This window comes from Rhinoderma darwinii, chromosome 4 (genome assembly GCF_050947455.1).
Source record: "Rhinoderma darwinii isolate aRhiDar2 chromosome 4, aRhiDar2.hap1, whole genome shotgun sequence".
Lineage (NCBI taxonomy): Eukaryota > Metazoa > Chordata > Amphibia > Anura > Rhinodermatidae > Rhinoderma > Rhinoderma darwinii.
In genome coordinates, this window is record NC_134690.1 from 32,067,630 (window position 1) to 32,087,906 (window position 20,277).

The 20,277-nt window shown below is 41.2% G+C and overlaps 1 protein-coding gene across 1 annotated transcript in view; it reads left to right on the forward strand.

The window, feature by feature from the left end:
• Positions 1-18,857, forward strand: part of LOC142760377 (hatching enzyme 1.2-like) — a 37,018-nt gene extending 18,161 nt beyond the window's left edge. The window contains exons 6-11 of the mRNA XM_075863561.1: positions 13,723-13,901; positions 14,118-14,199; positions 17,043-17,173; positions 17,288-17,400; positions 17,509-17,866; positions 18,835-18,857. Coding sequence (XP_075719676.1) covers positions 13,723-13,901; positions 14,118-14,199; positions 17,043-17,173; positions 17,288-17,400; positions 17,509-17,866; positions 18,835-18,857 — 886 coding nt within the window. The remainder of the gene's footprint in view (positions 1-13,722; positions 13,902-14,117; positions 14,200-17,042; positions 17,174-17,287; positions 17,401-17,508; positions 17,867-18,834) is intronic.
• The last annotated feature ends 1,420 nt before the right edge of the window (positions 18,858-20,277 follow it).

Here is a 20,277-nt window from a genome sequence, read left to right on the forward strand (position 1 = left end):
CGCAAAAGGCACTTGACAGTCAACTGTCAGTCACTGTCCAGGGTGCTGAAAGAGTTAACTGATCGGCAGTAACTCTTTCAGCACCCTCGACAGTGAATTCCGATCACAATATACAGCAACCTGTGAATAAAAAAAAGACGTTCATACTTACCAAGAACTTCCTGCTTCCTCCAGTCCGGTCTCCCAGCCGTTGCCTTGGTGACGCGTCCCTCTCTTGACATCCGGCCCCACCTCCCTGGATGACGCGGCAGTCCATGTGACCGCTGCAGCCTGTGATTGGCTGCAGCCTGTGCTTGGCCTGTGATTGGCTGCAGCTGTCACTTGGACTGAATTGTGATCCCGGGAGGTCAGACTGGAGGAAGAAGTCGGGAGTTATCGGTAAGTCAAAACTTCTTTTTTTTTTACACGTTCATGTATATTGTGATCGGAAGTCACTGTCCAGGGTGCTGAACCAGTTTAACTCTTTCAGCACCCTGGACAGTGACTGTCTCCTGACGTCGCGTACCGCAAAATTTTTGTCCAGGTTCGGTCAAAACAAGTTCGGCCGAACCCGGTGAAGTTCGGTTCGCTCATCTCTAAGACACTCCGTTTGGATGTTTGTAAATAAATATATGGAGTATTTATGATTAAGTTCAGAAGGACGTGGCTAATTTTGGCCTTCAAGACGCAGGATATTTTTCTGTTTTTGCCTCACTGCATTTCAGGAGTCAAAGTTTTGTTTTTTTTCGCTGACGATGCTGTGTGAGGTCTTGCTGGTTTTTTATTCTATATTTTTTGTGTACCTTTTTGGTATAAAAAAAATAGTGTTTTATTTATATAATATTTTCAGCATAGTTTTTCTTTTTGTTTTTTATTTTGTCATTTTAGTCGAACACTCTAAAGAATATTTTAAATGTATTTTACGGGTTGTAACAATTAAGAGGATATTTATGTTTTTGTTTTTATGTTTTATGAGATTTAACCCCTTAAAACCGTCTTCTGACGTCAGGCGGTGCAGGTCCCCAGTCTACAACGACGTCTTTTGGCGTCGCTGTAGATGAGGCTGATGAGCACCTGTGCGAGCACTCATCCACTAAGCAGGAGCTGTAACTTACAGCTTCTGATCTCAGACTAGCCTCCCGAACACAGCTGGGGTCGGAAAACATTCCAACCCCAGCTGTTTAACCCTTTGATCGCCGCGGTCCGTGATAGCTGCTTGATCAAAGGAAATTCCCCTCTTTGATCGCATCACCGGGATTTCGGTGATGCGATCAAACACTGGGGAATCCCTCTGCAGTCAGCCCTGGGGACCTACAAAGGACCCCAGTGCTGTCTGTTCTGTTTGCCTGCTGTTCGGGCACACTATGTGCTGCCCTAACAGCAGCCTGTGTCATAGTGACACAGTGTAATGTATTAGCATACAAGAGTATGCTAATACATTATAAGTAAAAAATAAAGTTATAAATAAAGTTATCCCTTAATGGGATTAAAAAAAATAAGTCCCCAAAAAAGTCATTATTTTGCATAAAATATATTTTATTGCCCCCATATTACATAAAAACAAAAAAACTACACATATTAGGTAACTACACAGCCGTAATAACCTGACAAATTAATTTAATAGGTTATTCAGCGTGAAACGTGAACGGGATAAAAAATAAACAAGAAAAATAATGCCAATAATCGCTTTCTCCTATATTTTTTTTTACCCCCAAACTGCCCCATACAGCCACGTTAATGAAAAAATAAAAAAGTTATGGCTGCTGAAAGGCAGAGAGGCAAAAACAGAAAGATTTCGCTGGTCATTAAGGGGTTAAACCTTAATGAGCAAGAAATGTTTTAAGTTTTTCCATCTTCGCATTTAAAGAGCTATAACTTTTTTATTTTTCCGTCGACATAGCTGTATAAGGACTTTTTTTTTTTGGCGGGACAAGCTGTATTTTTTAATAGCACAATTTTGGGGTATTTATAGTTTATTAATCCCTTCACGCATTTTCACGTAACTGTACGTCGTGGGATGCGGTCTGTTCCCGCATCTCCACGTACAGTTACGTGATCGCTTTAAACTGCTGCCGCATCGGGATGTGCGGCGGGAGTTTAATAAAGACTGCTGTCTGTGACAGCATAGTAACTAGCGATTCCGGCCGAGGACCAATCACAGCAGTCCCCGGCCAGCGATCGCTGTGATTGGAAATGGACCCCCACAAACCTCACTGAAATTCGCAAGTTCTGGGGCCTTTTATTGAGTATGGGCATTACCAAAAAACCCACAATACTCATACTGAAGCAGAGACATCCTTTATCATTCCGCTCTTTATTTTCTTGCCATGCCCAGGACCCATTTTGAAAGTATATTAAAATTCCTTCATTATAGCAATAATGATGAGTGCCCACCCCAAACTACCCCAATTATAATAGACTCTATAAAGTTAGGCCAGTAGTTGACAACTACAACTCAAAATTTAGTCAGGTTTTAACCCCCCAAAAATGCCTAGCAGTGGACGAATCCCTAGTCCACTTTAAAGGCAGATTACACTTCCGCCAGTACCTGCCCAACAAAAGCGCTAGGTATAGCATGAAGCTGTATAAGGCCTGCGAAAGTGTGTCTCGGTATGCACTGCGCTTTTGTGTATATGAAGGGAAGGATTCGAAGATCGAGCCACCAGACTGTCCCCCAGTCCTGGGAATAAGTGGGAGGATAGTATGGGATTTAATGCACCCCATACTGGACCACGGATACCACTTGTATTGGACAATTATTACAACAGCATCCCTCTCCTTAAGTGCCTTGCTGCCATGGTCCCACTAGCATTTGGCACCATTCAGCGTAATCAAAAGGGTCTCCCCAAGTCCTTTTTAGAACAGACATTGCGCCATGGGGAAAGCAGGGCTGTTTCCTTGGAAAATCTAATGCTTGTGAAATATAAAGACAAGCGTGATGTCTTTGTTTTGACCACACTCCATGCTGATCGATCCACCCCAGTTCCAATCAGAGGAGCCACAGAGCAGACCATCAAGCCCGTGTGCATCCAAGGACTATAACCAATTCATGGGAGGGGTGGATCTTTGGGACCAGGTACTGCAGCCCTACAGTGCCCTAAGAAAATCTAGGGTGTGGTATAAAAAATTGGCTGTATACCTCACCCAAGTGGCACTCTATAACGCCTTTTTTCTCTACAGAACAGTCAGCAATGCGGAGACTTTCCTGGGATTTCAGGAAAAAATGATTAAAAAAAATATTTTTGGAGACCAGGAAGGAGAGGGCAGCAGTGAAGGTAGCAGCACTTCTGGGATCTCCAGAATAGTACATGGCCAGCATTTCCCTGGAGAATTCCTGCCCACAGAAAAAAAACAAAAACCCCAGAAGAGGTTTTGAGTTTGCTCAAGCAGAGGGATTAGGAAAGACACCACACACTACTGTATGACATGTCCCTCTAAACCTGGCCTCTGCATCGGAGAATGCTTCCATTTTTATCACATCTCTGTTGATATTCATTAAATCTAATTTTTACTCCTTCGTTGACATCACATACATTTCATTCATACCCCCTGGGCATTTATTTTCCAAATTAATTTGATATTCCAATAAAACCACCCCGTCCCCAAAGAAAAAAAACTAAAAGTTCCCATTATACCCCTTCCCTTCTAAGCCCTACCGTGTGCCCAGACAGCAGATAATGGCCACATATGGGGTATTGCCCTTATCAGGAGAAATTGCATAACAACCTGTTGGGTGCTTTTTTCTTTTATTATCCGTTGTATAGATGAAGTTTTATTGGAGAAAATGCAAATTTAATGACCCAGTGTTTAGAACTTCTATAAAACACCTTTGGAGTCCAATTGCTCACTACACCCCTAAATAAATTCCTTAAGGGGTTCAGTTTCCAAAATGTGGTGACTTCTTATAGGTTTCCACTGTACTGGTACCGCAGGAGCCCTGCAAACGCTACATGGAACCCGAAAACCATTCCAGCAAAATCTGTGCTCCAAATGGCATTCCTTCTCTTCTGAGCCCTGCCGTGGGTCCAAACAGCAGTTTATTATCACATATGGGATATTGCAGTAATCGGGAGAATTTGCTTTACGAATGTTGTGGTGCATTTCTCCTTTATTCCTTGTAAAAATTGAAAAAATTCAAAATTTTTTCAGAAAAAAAAGTAGATTTCCATATTCACAGACTAATTCCAATAAATTCAGCATAAAACCTGTGGGTTCAAAATGCTGACTATACCCCAAGAAAAATTCCTTTAGGGGCGTAGTTTCCAAAATGGGGTCACTTTTGGGGGTTTTCCACTGTTTTGTTAATTTAAGGGCGTTGCAAACGCGACATGGCACCAAAAACCATTCCAGCAGAATCTGCGCTACAAAATCCAAATTACCCTCCTTCCCTTCTGAGCCCTGCTGTGGATCCAAACAACAGTTTATTACCACATATGGGGTATTTACGTAATTGGGAGAAATTGCTTTACAAATGTTGGGGTACTTTTCTCCTTTATTCCTTGTAAAAATGGAAAAAATTCTAAAGTTTTTAAAAAAACATAGATTTTCATCTTCACAGACAAATTCCAATAAATTCAGCATAAAACCTGTGGGGTCAAAATTATAACTATACCCCTAGAAAAAGTCCTTGAGGGCTGTAGTTTCAAAAATGGAGTAACTTTTGTGGTTTTTCCACTGTTTTGGTCCATCCAGGGCGTCGCAAACGCGATATAAAACCAAAAACCATTCCAGCAAAATCTGCATTACAAAATCCAAATGACGCTCCTTACCTTCTGAGCCCTACTGTGGGTCCAAACAGCAGTTTATTAGCACATATGGCGTTTTTCCGTAATCGGGAGAAATTGCTTTACAAATGTTGGGGTGCTTTTCTCCTTCATTCCTTGTAAAAATGTAAAAAAATTCTACATTTTTCAGAAGCAAAATAGATTTTCATCTTCACAGACTAATTCCAATACATTCAGAATAAAACCTGTGGGGTCAAAAGGCTAACTATACCCCTAGAAAAATTCCTTGAGGGGTATAGTTTCCAAAATGGGGTAACTTTTGGGGGGTTTCACCTGTTTTGGCACCATAAGACCTCTTCAAACCTGACATGGTACCGAAAATATATTCTAAAACAAAGAAGGCCCCAAAATCCACTAGGTGCTCCTTTGCTTCATAGGCCTGTGTTTTAGTCCAGTAGCACATTAGAGCCACATGTGGGATATTTCTAAAAATGGCAGAATCTGGGCAATAAATATGGATCTGAATTTCTTGGGTAAAACCTTCTGTGTTACAAAAAAAATGCATTACTAATGAATTTTGGCAAAAATAATAAAATTTGTACATTTCACCTCTGTTAAAGCACTTTCTGAATGCTGTTTTGAATACTTTGAGGGGTACAGTTTTTTAAAATAGGGTGATTTATGGGGACTTTATATTATATAAGGCCCTCAAAGACACTTCAGAACTGAACTGGTTCCTGAAAAAATAGCCTTTTGACATTTTCTTTAAAATGTGAGTAATTGCTGCTAAATTTCTAAGCCTTGCAACGTCCTGGAAAAATAAAAGGACGTTCAAAAAATGATGCAAACATAAAGTAGACATTTGGGAAATGTTAACTAGTCACAATTTTGTGTGGTATTACTATCTGTTTTACAAGCAGATACATATAAATTTAGAAAAATGCTAATTAATGATAATTTTCTCAAAATGTTGGTGTTTTTCACAAATAAATACTGAATTTATTGACCAAATTTTTCACTAACACAAAGTACAATATGTTAAAACAATCTCATAATCGCTTGGATAGGTAAAAACATTCCAAAGTTATTACCACATAAAGTGATACATGTCAGATTTGAAAAAATCGGCTGTGTCCTGAAGGCCAAAACAGGCTGCGAATTGAAGGGGTTAATTAAATGTTCTTAACTTTTTTAGTGTGGTACTGGAAAAAAACCTTAACCCCTTCCCGACATTTGACGTACATGTACGTCATGGAAAGCATTGACTTCCCGCAAAATGCCGTACATGTACGTCAAATGTTTGGCACCGGCTCAGAAACTGAGTCGGTGCCATCATCACCGGATCTCAGCTGTATCTTACAGCTGATATCCGACTGTAACGGCGGGGACCGAAATTAGCTTCGATCCCTGCCATTAACCCCTTAAGTGCAGCGCTCAAACGCGATCGCTGCACTTAAGGTGTTTGCAGCTCATCGGAGCCCCAGCAATAAAATTGCCGGGGTTCCGGTGGCTGCAATGGCAACTGGAGGCCTAATACTGGCCTCCCGGTCTGCCTAGCACCGAAGCCGGTCAAGATCCGCCCGGCGGCGGAGCCTGATCGGCTTCCGTAGCTGCCGGCAAGATGGCGCCAGGTCAGGAGCTGATCCGGCGTCATCAGCGGTGGATGTCAGCTGTACTGTACAGCTGACATCCACCTGTAACGGCAGGAACCGGAGCTAGCTCCGATCCCTGCCATTAACCCCTTCGATGCAGCAATCGAAAGCGATTGCTGCATCGTAGCGGTTACTAGCAGATCGCCAGCCCTGACAGGCAATCGGGACTGGCGACTGCTGTTATGGCAACAGGAGACACAATGGTCTCCTGCTCTGCCATTACGGAAGCCTATTAGGCCCCGCCGGGAGGCGAAGCCTAATCGGCTTGCTGTCAGTGAATGACTGACAGATCTAATAGGTAGTGCAATGTATTAGAAAAAAAAAAATCTGACCGTTGGACCTTCAAGTCCCCTAGTGGGACTTGAAGAAAAGTGTAAAAAAAAGTGTAAAAAAGTGTAAAAAAAAGTGCAAAAAATAAAAGTTTGAAAACAATAAAAGTTTCAAGTAATCAAATAAAACACAATCCCCCTTTTACTCTTATCAAGTCCTTTATTATTGAAAAATAATAATAAACCATATGTATTTGGTATCGCCACGACCGTAACGACCTGAGGTATCAAAATATTGTATTATTTATTGCACGCGGTGAACAGCGTAAAAAAACCCGTAAAAAACGTTACCAGAGTTTCTGTTTTTTAGTCACTTTGCCCTACAAATATTAGAATAAAAAGTGATCAAAAAGTCGCACGTATCCAAAAATGGTACCTATAAAAACTATAGCTCGTCCCGCAAAAAACAAGCCCTCATACACCTCCGTCGACAAAAAAATTAAAACGTTATGGTTCTCACAACTTTGCGACAGAAAAAAAATACATTCTTTTTACAAAAGTAATTTTATTGTGAAAAAAGTTGTAAAACATAAAAAAATGCTATAAATTAGGTATCGCCGGAATCGTACTGACCCACAGAATAAAGTTAACATGTAGTTTATAACGCATGGTGAACGCTGTATAAAAAAAACCGAAAAAAGCTGTGCCAGAATTGCATTTTTTTGTTTACCTGGCATCCCAAAAAATAGGATAAAAGGTGATCAAAAAGTCACATGTACCCCAAAATGGTACCAATAATAACTACAGCTCGTCCCTCAACAAACCAGCCCTCATACCGCTACGTCTATGAAAAATAAAATTAGTTATGGCTCCAATAAGTCAGGAAATAAAAAAATATGCAGTTGTGCCCGAGGGGAACATTTCTTCTGTTTGAAGAGGCGATTTATCAAGGACCTAAAATTAGGGAACCAGGAAAGGGAGGGCCCAAACATATCCGCTGGAAGCGACGGTGCCCGTATTATACCAGGACAACACTTCCCAGCAAAATTCCTCAAACTACAAAGGTGCAGAGTGGGGACCAAAAGGGGATAAGAAATTACACCATTTATCAGTGCGACACTGGCCTGTGCGGAAAGGATTGCTTCACAGCGTAACACACATCTATGGATTATTATTAATTTTTCATACCACCTGACTATGCCCCTTATATACTTCGCCCCGCTTACATGTACCCCCACATTATAAAACACCAGCAATACTCAAACAAATTTAGTACCAAGCAAAATCCGCTCTCCAAAAGCCAAATGGTGCTCCCTCGGCTCTGAACCCTACAGCGTGCCCAAACAGCAGTTTCCTTCAACATATATGGCATCGTCATACCCGGGAGAACCCTTTTAACAATTTTTGGGGTGTGTGTCTCCAATGGCATAAGCTTGGCATAACATATTTGCCACTGAATGGCATATCTAGGGAAAAATATAAATTTTTAATTTGCACCATCCGCAGTGCATTCATTTATGGAAAAGACCTGTGGGGTGAAAATCCTCACTACACCTCTTAATAAATGCCTTGAGGGGTGCAGTTTCCATAATGGGGTCACTTCTCAGGGGTTTCTTTTTATTATTTCACATCTGAGCCTCTGCAGTTGTGAACCAATACTTTGTAAATCGCCAAATTAGGCCTCCACTCCGCATGGTACTCTTCACTCCTGAGCCCTGTCATATGTCCAGGCAAAAGATTAGGGCCACATGTAGGGTGTTTCTAAAACCGGGAAACACCGCATAATAATTAGAGGGCTGTCTTGTTATGGTGGCACAAGCCGGGCACCACATATTGGCATATCTATGGAAGAAAATCCCATTTTCACTCTGCAACATCGAGTGAACACTAATTTCTACAAAACACCTGCAGGGTTAAAATGCTTACTACACCCCTTGGTAAATGCATTGAGGGGTGTCGTTTCCAAAATGGGGTCACTTCTGGGGGGTTTCCACTGTTTTGGGCCCACAGGCGCCCAGAAACCAATCCAGCAACATCTTCACTCCAAATGGCGGTCCTTTCCTTCTGAGCCCTGCCGTTTGCCCAAACAGCTGTTTATGACCACATATGGGGTATTGCCGTACTCGGGAGAAATTGCTTTACAAATTTTGGGTTCTTTTTTTCCTTTATTTGTTGAGAAAATGAAAAAATTTGCGCTAAAGCTACGTCTTATTGAAGAAAAAGGACTGTTTTTATTTTCACTGCCTAATTCTAATAAATTCTATGAAACGTCTGTGGGGTCAAAATGCTTACTACACCCCTAGATGAATTCCTCAAGAGGTGTAGTTTCCTAAATGGAGTCCCTTTTTGGGCGTTTTCATTGTTTTGTCCCTTCAGGGGCTTTGCAAATGTGACATGGCCTCCGCAAACCATTCCTGCTAAATGTGATCTCAAAAAGCCAAATAGTGCTGTTTCCCTTCTAAGCCCTGCCGTGTGTCCAAACAGCCGTTTATTACCACATGTGGGGTATTGTTTTACTCGGGAGAAATTGCTTTACAAATTTTGTGGTGCTTTTTCTCCTTCACTCCTTCTGGAAATGAGAAAAAATTAGCTAAACCTAGATTTTTTTTGAAAAAATGTAGATTATTATTTTCAGGGCCTACTTCCAATATTTTCTGCAAAAAAACTGTGGGGTCAAATCGCTCACTATACCCCTAGATAATTTCCTCAATGGGTGTAGTCTCCAAAATGGGGTCACTTGTGGGGAGTTTCCACTGTTTTGTCCCCTCAGGGGCTTCGTAAATGTGACATGGCCTCCGCAAACCATTCCTGCTAAATGTGGACTCCAAAAGCCAAATGGCGCTCTTTCCCTTCTAAGCCCTGCCGTGTGTCCAAACAACCGTTTATTACCACATGTGGGGTATTGTTTTACTCGGGAGAAATTGCTTTACAAATTTTACGGTGCTTTTTCTCCTTCAGTCCTTGTGGAAATGAGAATAAATTTGCTAAACCTACATTTTCTTTGAAAAAATTTAGATTATCATTTTCACAGCCTACTTCCAATAATTTATGCAAAAAACCTGTGGGGTCAAAACGCTCACTATACCCCTAGATAATTTCCTCAATGGGTGTAGTTTCCGAAATGGGGTCACTTGTGGGGGGTTTCCACTGTTTTGTCCCCTCAGGGGCTTTGTAAATGTGACATCGCCTCTCAAACCATTCCTGCTAAATTTGATCTCCAAAAGCCAAACGGCGCTCTTTCCCTTCTAAGCCCTGCCGTGTGTCCAAATATCCATTTATTACCACATGTGGGGTAGTGTTTTACTCGGGAGAAATTGCTTTACAAATTTTGCGATTCTTTTTCTCCTTTAGTCCTTGTGGAAATGAGAAAAAAAATCGCTAAACCTACATTTTCTTTGAAGAAATGTTGATTTTAATTTTCACGGCCTACTTCCAATAATTTCTGTAAAAAACCTGTGCGGTCAAAATGCTCACTACACCCCTAGATAATTTCCTTGAGGTGTCTAGTTTCCCAGATGGGGTCACTTTTGGGGGATTTTCACTGTTTTGGCACCGCAAGAGCCCTTCAAACCTGACATGGTGCCTAAAATATATTCTAACAAAAATAAGGCCCAAAAATCCACTAGGTGCTCCTTTGCTTCTGAGGCCGGTGCTTCAGTCCAGTAACACGCTACGGCCACATGTGGGATATTTCCTAAAACTGCAGAAACTGGGCAACAAATATTGAGTTGCATTTCTCTGGTAAAACCTTCTGTGTTATAAAAAAAATTGTATTAAAAATTTATTTCTGCAAAAAAATATGAAATTTGTAAATTTCACCTCTACTTTGCTTTAATTCCTGTGAAATGTGTAAAGGGTTAAGACATTTTCTAAATGCTGTTTTGAATACTTTGAGGGGTGAAGTTTTTAAAATGGGGTGACTTTTTGGGGGTTTCTAATATATAAGGCCCTCAAAACCACTTCACAACTGGACTGCCCCCTGTAAAAATAGCCTTTTGAAATTTTCTTGAAAATGTGAGAAATTGCTGCTAAAGTTCTAAGCCTTGTGAGGTCATAGAAAAATAAAAGGATGTTCAAAAAACGATGCCAATCTAAAGTAGACATATGGGGGATGTTAATTAGCAACAATTTTGTGTGGTATAACGGCCTGTTTTACAAGCAGATACATTTAAATTGAGAAAAATGCTAATTTTTGCAATTTTTCACTATATTTTCGTGTTTTTCACAATTAAATACTGAATGTATCGACCAAATTTTACCACTATCTTAAAGTCCAATGTGTCACGAGAAAACAATCTCAGAATCGCCCGGATAGGTGAAAGCATTTCAACGTTATTACCACATAAAGTGAAACATGTCAGATTTGAAAAATGAGGCTCTGTAAGGAAGGTCAAAAGTGGCTAAAGAGGGAAGGGGTTAAATTTCGCCATTCTTTTTTGCGTGTTAATTTTACGCAGTTTACCGTGTGGTTTAATTAACATAAGAACTTTATTCAGTGGGTCGTTACGATTGTGGAGATGCCATATTTGTATGTTTTTTTTTATGTTTTACTACTTTTACACAGTAAAAGCACTTTTTTTTTCAAAATTATTTGTTTTTGTACCGCCATATTGTAAGAGCCATAACTTTTTTATTTTTCCACCGATGTAACTGTATGAGGGATTTTTTTTGCATGACGATTTGCAGTTTTTATTGTTACCATTTTGGAGTACGTGCGACTTTTTGATCACTTTTTATCACATTTTTTTGAAGGTAGGATGAACAGGAAACAGCAATTCTGGCATTGTTTTTTATTTTATTTTTTACACGTTCACCAATGTAGTTGTGTTACAGTGGGTGTCGTTACGGACGCGGCAATACCAAATATGTGTAACTTTTTACTTTTTTGATAATAAAGTATTTTCTAAGAGGAAAAAGTGTTTTTTTACCTTTTTTTTACTTGGGAAATTTATTTATTTATTTATTTCAAACTTTATTTTAAATTTTTTCACTTTTTTTTTAGTCCCACCAGGGGATTTCACTGTGCGATCTTTTGATCGCTTTTATAGTACACTGCAATACAGAGGTATTGCTGTGAATTATTGCCTGGCAGTGTAAAACTGACAGGCATAGGTTAGGCCATGCCTCTGGCATGAGCTTGTTTCTGGTGCTGTATATATGTGCTGAACTTGATTCTGGTGTTGTATTTATGTACTGAGCTTTGCTGTGGTGCTGTATATATGTACTGAGATTTGTTCTGATGCTGTATATATGTACTAAGCTTTGTTGTGGTGCTGTATTTATGTACTGAGCTTTTGCTGTGGTGCTGTATATATGCACTGGGCTTTGTTCTGATACTGTATATATGTACTAAGCGTTGTTGCGGCGCTGTATTTATGTACTGAGCTTGGTTCTGGTGCTGTATTTATATGCTGGGCTTGGTTCAGGAGTTTTATATATGTTCTGAGCTTCTCTTTGGTGCTGTATATAAGTACTGAGATTGGTTGTTATGATGTATTTACCTCCAGAGCCAATCTCAGTACATATATACAGTACAAGAACAAAGCTCTGTACATAGATCCAGCACAACCACAAATACAGCTCAGTACAGAGATCATTTGCAAATTCAGTTTAACCCGTACCATATAAGTTTGAACGGCATAAAACTACAGCTCCCATTATTGCCCAAACGATGGTAACTATATGCTGGGTGTTGCTGTTTCACAATGCAGAACGATACACCCATCATCTCGCTGTAGATCATACAGTGACTACATTACTGATTAGTCTCAGGGAGAATAAGCATTTAAATTTAGTGACTCACCGGTGAAATCTCTTGAGTTTGGAGTCGTTCTTTTTCTCTTTTCTTATCCATCTGGTCCAGACTTCTATGATGACGCCTCCTGGCCACGACCCATTTCTGCAGAGTTTGCCACTCAGATGTCTTCGGAAGCTCACTTTTCCAACATTTCCGCACCTATAAACGAAGATAAAATTCTCTTGGTGCCACACTCTATGCCCCTAAGTATAATAGTGCTACACGCCGTGCTGCTGAATATAATAGTACCATACACTGTGCCACTGAATATAATAGTACCATACACTGTGCCCATGAAAAAAATTGTGACAAACACAACATGAAGCCCCTCATAGAGCCCCCTGTAGATAGTGCCCCTCATATAGCCCCCTGTAGATAGTGTCCCTCATAGGGCCCTCTGTAGATAGTGCCCCTTATAGAGCCCTCTGTAGATAATCATCGCGCCAACTGCATCATCACTAAAGTGCCGAATGACAAGGCATCCTGTGCCTCTCTAGGGCAGCGCTAGGCTACTCAATTGTATTAGTCTCCTAAGGACGTGGATACAATTGAGTGCAGGGAACCGGTTTTGGTTTCTCACTTCACCCCGGTTCTGTGAACTGGCTGTAATTTTAAAAAGCGGCCGGATCCCACCTCTGGGCATACCTTAGGTATGCTCTAAAAAAAAATTTTCACAGGACAGCCCTGTGGGGATTTCTTAACCCCATAGCTGTTTCAAACAGATGACACCCACTTGTAACGGCCTAGATCGGTTATAACTCCGATCCTGACCGTTTAACCTTTTAGATGCCACAGTCAATAGTGACTGCAAAATCTCAGCGATTAAGCAGAGGAGGGGGGTCTCACTCTGTCTTTCGATCAGCCACCCCACAAAAAGTCGTGCGGTGCTGATCGTTTGCCTTGGCAGCCAGGGGCCTATTGAAGTCCTCCAGGCTTCCCATCAGTTCTCAATTATTAAGCCTTGCCAAAGGCAAAGCTTAATAGCAGAGCACAGATAATGGCAATACACTATAATACATAAACAAAGAACAAGCCCTCATACAGCTATATCGACGAAAAAAATAAAATAGTTATGGTTTTTGGAATGCAACAATAGAAAAACTAAAATAAAAAAACTAAAATGTACTGTGTCTCCAAGGGGAAATTAATTTAATTCAAAGTTTTCACTATATTATTATCAAGTATAATACTGGTAGGAAATAAGACATGAGCAAGACCTTTAAAGTACCGTGTTTATTTTACCAAGATTAAGATATGTACAGAAGAATATTAATAGTCTACTTTTTATATCTTATGCAAAGTTGCACATCGAATATTGGAAGAATTTCAGGCAAACAGACGATAAGCCTCTCCAGCCCGGATTGTATAGTATACGGCGTGATACAACATGAAGCTATGCACAATCTCGGTTTCTTCCATGAACATACCAGAAGTGACCGAAATAACTACATTGACATCTTATGGCAAAACATGGACAAAGGTAATTGTTAACTTTTACAACATGTAGGAAGCTCCAAATCTGGTGGTCAAAACGTTGTTGATATTGGTTGCATATATATATATATATATATATATATATATATGTTGTAGATATTGGTCCTCATGGTTGATCCACCCATTGTCTATAGAGAGAACCTGGTAAAACCTCACGTACAGTGATCGTAATATGTAATAACATAATTCACATCTCTTCCAGCTGACTGGATACATTTTAACGTTATGGATGGGAACACCTTCAATCTACCTTACGATTATACATCAGTGATGCATTACCACAGGTAAGTGAACATGAGAGATTTTTATTTTTGTGCATCATTCCATACACTGTTATTTCTGATTACACCATGATTTTTTGGAAAGAAAATTATTATTTTGTGAATCTAATTTTTAAGACCTCTTCTACAAGTCAAGTTGTGATCATAAATGTTTTAGAGATTTTCTTTGGAAGCACCCTAAAAAGAGGTGTAGATGGGCAAAAATCTATTGGCTGCCCCAGCCCTGTAGCTAGATACACTGGCCAAGGCAAGTGGCTTGTTGGTGCCCTTTGACGCCCAATTCTCAGGGGAACATTCCCCACTACTGCCTCCTACAGACCAAAAGGCCCTATGGAAACTTGTTCTATAGTTAAGGAGTTATCTAAACAGGTAAAGTCACCCCGAGTTCAGTTTCAGAAATTTGTTGTTCTAAATGGCCCCCATACAAATGGTTTACTATGTAATACTTGCCTAAGTGAGCCAGAGCAGGAGCTCTTTCTTAGTGGGTCTTCACTCTGGCTAATAGAGGGTTATCTCAAATTGGGGGCCCACCTCTATGACTTCCATATGCCCTAATAGGACCTAAGGATGGGGTCTCACTGTGAGCTTTATGCTGGTCATATGTGCACAGATCATTTTAACGATACCACTAATGACGAGTCATTCACTGTACCTTGTAATTCGAAAATGTGTTTTGCTAAGGCCGGCAATACATATATACATGTGCCTGGACATAATATATTAGTGATAGACACTTTTTCTCACTTGTAACTTACACTCACCCCTTTCCCACCAGCACTTTCCAACTCCTCTTAGGCCAGGGTTGTCTCTAAAGGGACAATCTCTGAAAGGAAAAACATTGGGATAATGAATATGCTATAAATGCATATAATGAATATACAATACCTATCAGGGAATTTGGGCAGCTTTATGCCCATTAACAAACACATTTTTGTGACATCCTGTAATAGTCTGCAACACTTTTTCCCAAACTGTGGTTTGCGACCCCCTGGGGGTCGTGTGAAGACCTCTGGGGTGTCGCAAGGTACTCACCGATTTTCCGGTTTCAACTGTATCTGCGCCCTCAGGAAGCAGATACAGTTGAATTCAAAGTTGGAGCAAGGAGCTGGTAATGATGTCGTACCTGTCTGCACGGATCCACCCAGTGCACAGACCGGAGGAGCAGAAGGATCTTCTCCACATGTCATGGGAACGGGCATAGGTATGTATGTATTTTATTATTTTTATTAAGCACTATTGGGCTGTGTGGAGGCAGCTGTGGGGCATTATACTGTGAGGTGGCAACTATGAGGGACTTTATACTGTGTGGGGGGCAGCTATGGTGGCGGTTATGGAGATATTTTACTGTGTGGGGACAGCTATTTGGGCATTATACTATGGAGAGGGAAGCTATAGGGACCTTATCCTATGTGGGTCTGTTATAGGGGCCTTATATTGTGGGGGGAAAAGCTATGGGGGCATTATACTGTGTGTGGGCAGCTATGGTGGCATTATACTAGGTGGGGGCAGATATGGGGCCTTTATACTGTGTGGGGGCAACTATAGGGGCATTATACTGTATGGGGGAAGCTACGAGGGCATTATACCATGCGGGGGACACCTATAGGGCTTTATACTATGTGGTGGCAGCTCTAGGGACATTGCACTGTGTGGGGCAACTATAGGGGCATTATACTGTGTAAGGGGTGGCTATAGGGGCATTATATTGTATGGGGCAACTATAGGGGCATTATACTGTGTGGGAGGAACTAAGGGGGCATTATACTGTGTTGGGGCACTAAGGGTGCATTATACTGTGTGAGCGCTGCTATGGGGGCATTATACACTGTGGGGGTAGCTATAGAGGCATTATACTGTGTAGGGCAAAGATAGAGCTTTACACTGTGTGTGGGGCAACTATAGGGGCATTATATTGTGTGGGGCAGCTATAGGGGCATTATACTGTGTGGGGCCAGCCATAATGGCATTATACTGTGTGGGGCAGCTATGGGGGCATTATACAGTGTGGGTGGCAGCTATTGGAGCACTATACTGTGTGGGGCAACTTTAGAGCTTTATACTGTGTGGGGGCAACTATAAGGGCATTATAATGTGTGGGGGCAGTTATAGGGACATTATAATGTGTGGCGGCAGCTATGGGGGTTTAATACTGTGTGGGGGCAGCTTTAGGGCATTATACTGTGTGGGGGCTACTAATCAGGGCATTATACTGTGTTTGGGCAGTTATGGGGGCATTATACTGTGTGGGGAAACTATGGGGCATTATATTGTGTGGGGGAAGCTATGGTGTATTATACTGTGTTGAGGCAGCTTTACGGGCATTATACTGTGTGGGGGTAGCTATTGGGCATTATACTGTGTGGGGCAGCTATAGGGGCATTATCTTGTGTGGGGGCAGCTATAAAGACATTATACTGTGTGGGGCTCACTAAGGGGTCATTATACTGTGTGGGGGGCCCACTCAGATGTGTTTCACCCCTGTGCTAAACCCCTAGCTATACCTCTGATAGCCACTGATGGACGGGTCGGGTCACATGACCCACCATCAGCAGGCATAGTCGGGCCTCAGCAAAGTACAGCTACAGGATACCTTGTGCCTGCCCCATCCCTCGCACCCGCACAATTGTTTTCGATGTTGCAGGGACTTATTTTTGAATGGAGTTAAGTATCGGCATCTAACTACGAATGATGTTGACATACGTCAGGCGAAATGGGGCTAAGTACGGTAGTGGGGTGTCCCAAAAAAAAGTCTCAGCCAAAAGTGTGTCCCGGCCTCAGAAAGTTTGGGAACCACTGGTTTACAATCTTATTAATATAGCAAATACTTCTTCATCCATTCTCTCTAGGTATGCCTTTTCCATAAATGATCCCATGTTACCTACTATTATCCCGAAACCTGACCCTACTGTGGAAATTGGACAGAGAACAGGGTTGAGTAGCCTGGACGTGAAGAAAATTAATTACTTTTACAGCTGCAGTAAGTTGTTTCCTTACCTTATGTCTTCTCTGAAATCCTAATTCTACTTATATATATTTTATTTAATGTAGACGTTACACTTTGCGCTAACATTGTCCATCTCTATCAACACAGATCTTTGCAGGGAAAAGCTGGTGGAGTTCTCTGGATCTTTTTCCGGAAGCAGCACTTCTGCAACTGATGGTGGTGGAAACTGCCTCTGGCTCATTCAAGTTCCTGGTAACATGGTAAAATTGAGGAATAAAGATAATATGAACACCCAAATATTTTTTTTAACGTTTTTGGAACTTGGTCTAAAACTAATACCCCGCTTTCACTTTCTATTTATGTCCCAGGTTTCATTGCAGATTGTTCATCTTAGCATCATTTCTACTGATTATATTAAAGTCTATGATGGTTTAACTAAATCATCACCTGTCCTATTGGAGGAGACGAGAGGATTAAAATTATTCAAAACTCTGGTTTCATCTGGGCGTAACATGCTTGTAGAGTTTGTGAGCAAATCCAGTTTAAAACTGAGTATATTTAAAGCTTTTTATTCCACTGGTAAGTGTTTAGCTCCCATCCAAAGATGGTCAAAAACTTCTACCCTGACTCCCTGTCACGAAGGGTCTGTGGACCCACTGGGCCGTACCGCCTTGGCGGTAAGGCTGCTGGCCAACAGGGAGCAGGTGATTGTCTATAGTACTATAGGTACCTGTGGCAGCTCAGACAGCAGCAAGGCAGGCTCGGCTGGGACTAGGTAGCAGGCGGACATCAGGCGAGGTGAAGCAGGTCAGACGTGGATGTAGCGCAGCACGCCTTTGGCACAGCTGCGTGCTAGACCAGGAAGGTATGGGTAGCTAGGAACGGGAACTGGAAACAAGTGTAGGTAAAGGGACAGGGACTGGAACAGGAAACACACTAGGAGGCCATCACATAGACAAACTATAGGGAACACAGCAACGCTCAGGCATAAAACTAGGGGGCTGGACCGCTCTTATAGTCCAGGGTACTCACGGGTCAAAGTTCGTCCATGAGGTCCGGTGCGCGCTCTGCTCCTTTAAGAGCGGGCACGAGCGTGCACCCTACGGGATCCAGCAGAGGTGAGTGGACGCGAGCGCTGGCTTCTCCTGAGGAGAAGGCTGGGGCTCCATCTGCAGAAGAATCTACCAAGAATGTAATGTTTATGGCCCAAACAGGGTCAGACTGGCCCACTAGCGTCCAGAGGATATTTCAGTGGGCCTAATTATGGACAAAATTGGTCCATAATACATGCCCAAAAGGTCCATCACAAGACAAAGACAACCCCATTTGGAGGTGACTTTGGAGCCAATTGTTTCACTAGGGTGATTCACAAATAACCTATTAGTCCCTATTGATGATAAGTCCTGTGTGTGTTCAATGATTATAACAAAGATAAAATACAATTAAAAGTAGAAGTGTACATGTTCTGTATAGAATAATTTCCACCATAGTTATAAGATCGTCTACAAATCCCACAAAATAAGGTATCCAGAAAATATCTTATCAGTGCAGAGTAAGACCAGGGAAATTAAGGTGGGGGTGGGGATCAGGTAGAATATGCACCAAAGTATTCTAAAAGTTATGACCACATTAAGAACTCTTTGTTGTCCTTCAATAATACATCATTTTTAATTATATATGTTTTTGCTTTTCAGTGGTCTTGAATTTTGAGGAATGAAACCACTGAATGAGAGGAACCTGAAAATAACAGGGACAATTGATAGATTTCCAGTTAGTTATATATTGTAAAACTTTTACTAATTATTTATTTTATCTATAAATGTTATCTGTTCATTATATTCATTACAACATATGTTGATCCATGTCTGTTATTTTCAGTTCTTGTTTTGAATAAATTACAGGAATTTAAAAAAATTATAATAATTTTTTATAAGCTCGTACATAAACTTAGTTTTATTTTTTTCCTTCCCCCAAATTAAAATTAAACAAAGGCGTATTTTGAAGCTCTTCGGCCCAAATGCAAAATCTATAACAGGGCCCCCACCTACCGTGTCACATTTATATTAGTGTTGTCTTCTTATTTGGGCTCAGCTGTTTCTGTCAATCTTATAGACTTTAAATAGATCGGCAGCACGCATGCTTGACCATTGCTCAATTTAATTTTTTTTTTCAGAATAAGCTGTCATATTTGTGTACATGAGAAATTACGTTACTTCTGGCCATTATATGACTTGTACTCTCCATTTTTTAGCAGTTTTCCATTCTGCACGCTGTATCTCTAATTCTCAGTTTTCTCTGAGATAGTGTGTGTTGCATTACTGCTATTATGTCTTCTATACACTGCACACATAGGGAAGAGAACATCCTGGTCCACTATCTCTGTGGCACACCATTACAAGCAGAAGCAGCATGGAGGACATCATACAGCAGTAATGAGCAGTGTAGTTGAGAATCCAACACTGGGGTGACATATAAATCTTGCCAGCAGTCTGTGTCTCCTCTCTGATTCTGCTCCCTCTTCCTGCTCCACCTACCTTCTCCATGGACTTCTATGGTCAGGCTGTGAAATTTCCTCCTACATCCTCCAGTCCGTCTCCTCTGCTCTGTAACCAGAGACAGATTTTGCTTGACAACAGGGGTTGAACGCAGATTCAAGGGCGAGAGAATCCTAGTGGCAGTAACTTCACACAGAATTAGCATGGATAATACAACTAAATTTTAACAGTAGGTGAATTACAAAGTGGATCTATATCAAGTATACTATTAGATTATTTTATGTTGTTTGAAAAGTTTGTATTCATTTAAAATTCTCCTCATCGTAGTCATTTGGGTAAGGAGCAATGGGGGATAAGTGACTTGCATTCAAGTGATCAGTAGAGGTGCGTGTAGACTTACCTAGGTTAGAGATGTAGACTTACCTGGATTAGAGATGGGACCAGGAGGCACTATGTGAAGAAGGAAAGTCAGCGGTGGCAGTGTGATACCCTGAGAAATGCTCTGATCGAATGCCTTCATGCCACAACCACCCTAGACCATTATATTTCTATGGGCAGCATCTATCTTTCTCTCTCTGCTCCTGCTCGCCCTACCCATCTCCATCGACTTCTATGGGCTATGTGTCTGTCCCTCAGTGTTAT